Source organism: Microcaecilia unicolor, chromosome 2, assembly GCF_901765095.1.
Source record: "Microcaecilia unicolor chromosome 2, aMicUni1.1, whole genome shotgun sequence".
Classification (NCBI taxonomy): domain Eukaryota; kingdom Metazoa; phylum Chordata; class Amphibia; order Gymnophiona; family Siphonopidae; genus Microcaecilia; species Microcaecilia unicolor.
Genome location: NC_044032.1, coordinates 340,207,185 through 340,215,034, shown reverse-complemented (window position 1 = coordinate 340,215,034; position 7,850 = coordinate 340,207,185). Strand labels below are relative to the sequence as shown.

General features: G+C 43.8%; 1 protein-coding gene across 4 annotated transcripts in view; it reads right to left on the bottom strand.

The window, feature by feature from the left end:
* Positions 1 to 881: 881 nt before the first annotated feature.
* Positions 882 to 7,850, bottom strand: part of LOC115463681 (alpha-1,4-N-acetylglucosaminyltransferase-like) — a 120,632-nt gene continuing 113,663 nt past the window's right edge. For all 4 annotated transcript variants that reach the window (XM_030194399.1, XM_030194401.1, XM_030194400.1 and 1 more), the window contains one exon: positions 882 to 2,315. In XM_030194399.1, coding sequence (XP_030050259.1) covers positions 1,725 to 2,315 — 591 coding nt within the window. In that variant the 3' untranslated portion in view covers positions 882 to 1,724. The remainder of the gene's footprint in view (positions 2,316 to 7,850) is intronic.

The following is a 7,850-nucleotide window of genomic DNA, read 5'->3' as shown; positions in this document are numbered from 1 at the left end:
CATGCCATATGGTCTCTCAAACATCCCCCTCCCCCGTATACCTTTTAAATAGATTTTCACTGGCAGTGAGAAGCAACTAATACACATTGCTCATGTTGGCCCCACAGCCTTCCCTGATGCAACTTCCTGTTTCCACATAGGTGGGAATACATCAGAGAAAAGGCTGTGGGGCCGGTGCAAGCAGTATTTTTTATTTTTCTTACATTTGTACCCCGCGCTTTCCCACTCATAGCAGGTTCAATGCGGCTTACATATTATATACAGGTACTTATTTGTACCTGGGGCAATGGAGGGTTAAGTGATTTGCCCAGAGTCACAAGGAGCTGCCTGTGCTTCTCGCTGCTGATTACAAGGTACGCAGGAGGGACAGCTGTTGGGAGTTTTCAGCTGGTGGGGCTTGAGGATCCCTGCCAGCCACATCATAGGTGTGCTGCTACTGGGTGGGCCTGAGTCTAGAGTGGGTCACCCTTGGCTATGCCACTGGTTTTCAGCCCTTTTTGGTTTTGTTTTGTTTTTTTGTTTCACTAGGTTGTGTACTGGTGTTTTAGAGCCTGGTGTAATTACAATGCTGCCTTTCCACGAATAAAGTTGTAGCTCGTCCTGTCCTTGGAATTAGTACTGTTATGGTTTGGTGAGGTTCTGAGTGTGTTTTTGCACAAGTTTGTGTATAGTGTTTTGCAGTTGAGCAATTGTGGTTAGTATATGCTTTGAGCAACCACTTTATTCTTTGACGTATGATACATATCTAATATCTACATTTAATAAAAGGTATTAATTGTGAGTTTTATTTTTACTTATTTTTTTTCTGTGTGTTGTCAGGCAATAATAGATATAAGCTCCGCCCCTGGCTCCACCCCTAACCCCACCCTCTTTAGCCTCCCCAAACAGTTGGGCCACCGACCGCCTATGAATGACAGTCATCAGGAGAGAGACAGAAGCGCTGGCAGAGGGCAGGGCAAGAGTGATATGCAGCGAAACTGAAGGGGGGGGAGTGGAAGACAGGAGTGTAGGTCTAGAAGAGTTGGGAAAATGGCTGTGGTGTAGCAAACTCACTGCTATGGGTCTAGAACACAGTCTGCAAACTATTAAAACTGAATATTGGGTTCCACTATAAATACTAGTTTTAAAAAGGAAACTAGAGATACATCCGATTCAGCCTTATATCTGTCTACCCCTCTTCCTTCTTTCTAACGGTTTACAAAGTAATATTTTTGTTGTTACATATACACTATCTTTAAAGTATATTTGGCAACATAAATGTTAATATGTGTGTGTGGTGGTGGTGGTGGTGGTGGGGGGGGAATTGTCCTTGTAAAAGGGGGGGAATAAGTGGGAAATTGACCTAGTTGGGAATTTTCTAGGAAGTAATTGGTGAGTGGGAATTGTCGGGGGTTGGGGATGTCCAGGTGAGAACTGACCTAGAACTCCTTGGAGGCCTTCATGAGTTGCATAAAATGCACTTACATATCAGGAGCTCAATCAGGGAAATTAGTCTAGAGGTATCCAAGGTGCATTAGTGAAGCTCTGTCTCCTATATAATATTAATATTTTTACAACTTTTGTATTACAGTTTTATGATTTGCATCAAACTTAAATCAAGGAAAACTTATAAGATTAAAAGCAATAAACAAGGAAGAAAAGAAGAAAGTTTGAATAGTTTTGTACACTTGTTATTCACTCTATGTTTAAGGAAAATATTAAGAAGCTGTTAGTACGTTGCTCTCCTATGTGTATTTCTTTGATGTGGGTTTTACAATAAAATCATACGTATATGGACAGTATTTGATAAACAGGTTCTCAGCCAATGTATTGCTTCCAGCAATCACTTTCTTTTTACCTTTGTTCATGAAATTCCACAAGTGCAATGCATAAGAGCTATTAAAAGTGTCACTGGGATTCCAGACCTGAAAGTACCTTTCCCATGCAGGATAGGGAATTGGAGAAAATCGTTGTGGGTTCAGAATGGAAAAATTTCCACATGTGGCATCTTCTGTACCCTTGACAACTGGCATCCCACATTGCCTTTCTACCATTCTAGTAAGTAGTCTAGGGCCTTGTTGTCCCCATATCCATCCTTTGTAGTTCTTCACAAAGTCCTCCATGCAGTCCCAGAGAAACTGATAGTGCCTTTGGAAACCAAATACAGCATTGCTGCAGGACTTAGTGGTCTCCAATGCCAGGAAATCGACTTCTGAGACAGGCCTCAAGGATATCATATCTGTGTCCATGTAAATCCCACCATACTTCCAAACCACTGCTAATCTGAAGCCATCTGCACTGACATGTGTCCAGTATTGCTCCCGGGCCGGGTTTACCTGTAAATTAATGAAAGAGTTTTTTTTCATTATTGGTATACAATCAGGAGAGATTAACACATACTGAAGACTGGTGCTAGACATGATGGGGCTCAGGGCAGACGCTCGAGAGGGGGCCCCAAACATTGCTTGCATGCCGTCACTCTTTAAACTTCAGGCAGGTTTAGGGCCTCCTTTAACACGAGGGCCCAGGACAATTGCCCTGTTTGCCCACCCCTAATGCCAGCCCTGCACATACTATATATATATTGTCAACAGAAGATATATATTAGTCGTTTTACAGTTTGCTAGTGCATTGTGGTATTTAACGGCGCTGACTGCCTCGAGCTGATTTGGATCTTGATATTCAGTGCCAGCCCCTATCCAGGTACCAGCACTCTATATATACGGGAACTCAGTGGCTCCAGGAAGTTATCCAAATAGTGCTGATATTCAGTGTGGTACCAGATAACTAAATGGGCATTTTTAGGACAGCTATTTATACAGTCCTATATGTCCTGTGATGTATCATTATCCAGGCACCACCATTAAATATCAGCAGTGCCTGGCTCACTTCTGGGACTGACCCAACTGCAATCCTGGACTATCCTGGCACAGACTAATACATAAGTACATAAGTATTGCCATACTGGGACAGACCGAAGGTCCATCAAGCCCAGCATCCTGTTTCCAACAGTGGCCAATCCAGGTCACGAGTACCTGGCAAGATCCCAAAACACTACAATACATTTTATGCTGCTTATTTTAGAAATAAGCAGTGGATATTCCCCAAGTCCACTTTAATAATGGTCTATGGACTTTTCCTTTAGGAAGCCAGACAAACCTTTTTTAAACCCCGCTAAGCTAACCGCTTTTACTACATTCTCTAGCAACAAATTTCAGTTTAATTACACGTTGAGTGAAGAAATATTTTCTCCAATTTGTTTTAAATTTACTACTTTCTAGCTTCATTGTGTGCCCCCTAGTCCTAGTATAGTGAGGCGTTGGTCTTCCCGGGTTTTCAGTAGCACTATCTGGTTTTGGGCCACTGAAAATCCACATATAGCTCAGTCAGTGTGATTTCAACCGGGCAGGAGTGGATCCTGCCCGGTTCAATCATTTTAAATGTCTTCCCCACAGATTTTTGTGTTTTCAAATAACCCCTAATTAGTTGGAAAATAAATGTACAATTTATAAAACACCTGAGAATAGAAGCCCTAGCAGCAAACTGATATACACTGAACTAGAAATGAATATTGACTGTAGATTGCACTTCTGTTTTCTCCTTACACAGTCAATGTATTACATACAATTAGATTCACTTTCTAGCTGCTTTATTAGAAAAAGAAAGACAACATATATACCTCATGCTGATGGGATGGTGGATTTTTTTTTGTTGTTGTTGTTGTGGCTATGTATGGTGGTGGTGGTGGAGGAGCAAATCCAAGAAGACAGGAGGAGCCTCCAAGGAGAGTCAAAGCAAAACAGCAAAAGTAAAGGCTGACAAATGTGCAAACCAATAGGGAGATAATATAAATTTTTTTTTTTTTTTTTTTTTGGGGGGGGGGCAGTATTTAAAATGATTTAACTGGGCAGGAGAGGCTTCGGCCTCTTTAAAACGCTCCTGGTCAGTTATCTGCAGATATTCAGTGGCATATAAGCAGGTAGTGCTGCACTTACCAGTCATCCTAAATCTGGGCAGGAGAGGGGCATTACAGGGGAGGAGTCTGTCTAGGTGGAGGCAGCATTGGCTGTTTTTGTGTGGTGTGCAGCTAGCTAACCAGCAGATAGGACTGCAGTGTTGCCTGTGCTTCCTGCACCAAGCCTGCCTCCCTTGATGTAAACTTTCGGGCCTGGCATAGGAAGCACTAGCAATACTGCAGAGATCCAGGTCCTGCGTGTCTCTCATGGTAGTTTATTAGCGCGAGCCTAGCAGAGGTGCAACAGGAGGGAGGGCGCAAGACTGTGCTGCAGGTGCATGGTGGATGGGTGGGGAGAGGGAGTGGGCCCTGCATGCAGTGAAGGTGCGGTTCAAACTGGGGAGGCACCTGATCCTGACAACAACAAAGTAATAGCCAATCAACTGCTGCTCTGGGCAGGTGTAGAGGGTGGGGACTAGGATTTCCAGGTGATGTCAGACCCTGGCTTGCATTTGACTGGGTCCAACTTTAGGTCCCAGCTCAACTGTTTTTGGGACCAGAAGTTCAGGCCCAATCAGCTGCAAGCCATGTCTGACATCGCTTGGAAAGCCTGTAGAGGGGGAGACGCTGAGGGATGGAAAATACTTTTTTTTTTTTTTAAACTACTTTCCCAAATTTTTACTTTGTTACTAAGTACAAAAGTACAGCTTAACAGAGCTACCAATGTTACCCATTCCAGGAGGGAGACATTTTGGCCAGTCCTGGTTTTAAACTTACATCCCAAAGCAGTGTAGTATTTGTTGTCCATGACTCTACCCATTAAAATCAGTGCTGCAGGACCCACAATGCACCAGGATAAAGTTGGCAGAAATCTAGGACTGGCCAAAAACTCTCCCTCCTGTAATGGGTAACTTGGCAGTTCTGCCAATTGTACTTAAGTACTGTAACAAAGTACTTAAGCCCAAGCAATCCACAAACTTTCCTTTGCCCTATTCTTTTAATCATCTTTTCAGGCTTCATCTTCTGAAATAAATCAACTCATTCTTCAGACTCTACATACTCACCAATCCATAACAATGAATATCCAATTCATAGATTCTTGCCCTGCAGCAATAAGACTTCTGGATCTGCTTCTACATACTGTGAGTAAATTGCTTGTATTTGCATTGGCATAAACAGTTGAAATTCAGAAAAGTGGAGTCTTCTTTGGACATGAGTTATAACTGCTGGGTTTACCTGTCTAGATATTAAGGCATGTGCATGCTTCAAGAGGGCCAGGGACATGCTTTTCAAACTTGTCCTCTCATCTGCCTCTGCCTCTCTCTCTCTTTCTCTCTTCTGCCTCTGTCTGCTACTTTGCCTCTGTGTATCTCTGTTCATCTATCTGCCTTAATTTCTGGGGGAAGGGCCTGGTACTCAGGCCCTGATGATCAAAGGTAAATGCGGCACTAGAGGCCACTATTGTCAGATTAGTGCCTGCATTTACCAGTGCGGGATGACCGTAGGGGACTGGTACGAGCGCACCAGGGAATACACTGTACTCTCATCGTACGAGTGGAATAGCACCTTAACCCTACACCAGCTCGGAGCTAGGATTAGGGTTAAGAATCTCTTCCTCTCCCCCCCCCCCCCCCCCCATCCATGCCAGGCAGCCCAGGCTGTTACTGCCAGCTGGGCTACCACCATCAGTCCGGGGGGTCCAGTGGACCCCTAGACCCTCAACCCCAGCACATAACCCGTCCCCTGCCAAACAGAAGGCCTGTCTCCAGGTCCCTCAACCACCGAACAGAAACCACCACCTCCCCCCTCCCAAACTAAAATACCTTGGTGGTCCAGTGGCACCCTCGACAGCCCCCCGCTAGCTCTGGTGGTCTAGCAGTGGGGGTCCCCATCCCTACCTTTCTCTCTGAACCCAACCCCTCCCCTCATACCTCAGAACAGAAGAGAAAAGGACTAGCTAGCACTTCCTCCCTCCTTTGGACACCACCTCAAAATAGTGGTGCATTGCCCTGCCCAGTGCATCTTGGGATGCACTAGGTGGGGCTTAACGTCCATATAAGGGTGAGTGTTTTAGACTATGGATGTTCCTCTGCTGCTTCACAGTCCTCCATGTACTCCAGGGGGAAGTCTGTTCAAAAACATTGAAAGGTCTGCACACAATCTTTGAAACTTGTGTAACATTCTGAGCAATTTATTTATAATTATCTTGTGTGGAATTCCACTGTTATGGACAGTAGGTAGTTTCCCATTCCATGCAGGGCTCATCCCACAACAAGACAGAGAAAAAAAATACTCAGATAACAACATAGGGCAAAAGTGGGACTTGAACCCACCACCTGAGGCTCTCAGCTTGGATGTCTCTGTAATTTTTCTAACTATTAGGCTTTGCCTCCACATAGACAAACTTGTGGCTATTTTGAAATATGATGTTTCCTCTGCTGTCATCAGGATGGGCTGTGTCCCTCACATTATGTCTGACCAATATTTATTAAAACATTTATGAACAGCACTATCATACAATTCTACACAGTTTCAAAAAAAAACAAAAACCCCATAATAAAAAATTGTAACATATAACAGAAGGACCTTCAAATGCAAACATACATATAGCAGTTAAATATAATAAATCATAAATCCAACAGGCCTAACGTCAGTGGAAACTATTACAAAGAATAAAATTACAGAACATGTAGACAAACATGGTTTAATGGGACAGAGTCAGCATGGATTCAGCCAAGGGAGGTTATAAATGATCTGGAAATCAGAATGACTAGTGAAGTGATTACATTTGCAGATGACATGAAACTATTCAAGGTTGTCAAAACACATGTGGATTGTGAAAAATTGCAGGAAGACCCTAGGAAACTGGAAGACTGGGCATCCAAATGGCAGATGAAATGTAATGTAGACAAATGCAAAGTAATGCACATTGGGAAGAATAATCCAAATCATAGTTATCTGATGCTAGGGTCAGAGGCGTAGCCAGGTTTTGATCTCAGGGGGAGCAGACTTTTATAAAATAGGCGCTGGTTGGTGTCAGCTAGACAGCAGTGTCTGTGTTGTTGCTCAAGGACTGTGGCGGGCACTGATTAATATAGGCTGTCTCTGTTGCGTCCTGCCTACAAGGAAACAGTAAGTTACATCAGGAGGCAGGACGCAGAAGAGGTCCCTGGACTGGCCAGAGCAGGCAACCTGTCTTCTTAACTACAAAGTAAAAATATTCAAATTGTGACCATCACCTCAGGAATAGCACACCCAGTCCTTCCACTGCTAGACACCTTGTTTAAATCAGATGGGCTTTTGTTTGTGTGGTGACTCTACAGGATGTGGAGGCCACTAGTCTTCAGGATTTTTATTTTGGTTGACAAGGACCACCAAAGGCGGCCCTTGCCCCAGAGTGGCTGAGCCCACTTTCAAATAGGGCTAGACACTTTTGCCATTCAGGTTTTCAGGCTATCCACAATGAATCTGCATGAAAAAGATTTGCATGTAATGGAGGCAGTATATGCAAATCAATTTCATTCATATTTAATGTGGATATCCTGAAAACCTGACTAGCAAAGGGGTACTCCAGGATCAACTTGGGAAATGCTGCCCTAGAACACAAAACTTACCACCCCATAACAGCCCTAACCCACCTATGAAAAGACAATGCAATATATATTACACTGGGTTCTCGAGCACCAATATACTTACTATTGGGAAACTGGAACAAGCTGCACTGTTACACATTCCTACACAGACACTACATGCTAGCAGAATTCTTCACCTCAGTCGCACATGCAGAACATGAACAGACCCTCATCTATATAATATGAGTAGCCATACTGGGTCAGACCAAAGGTCCATCTAGCCCAGTATCCAGCTTCCAACAGTGGCCAACCCAGGTCACAAGCACAAGCAGAAACCCAAACTG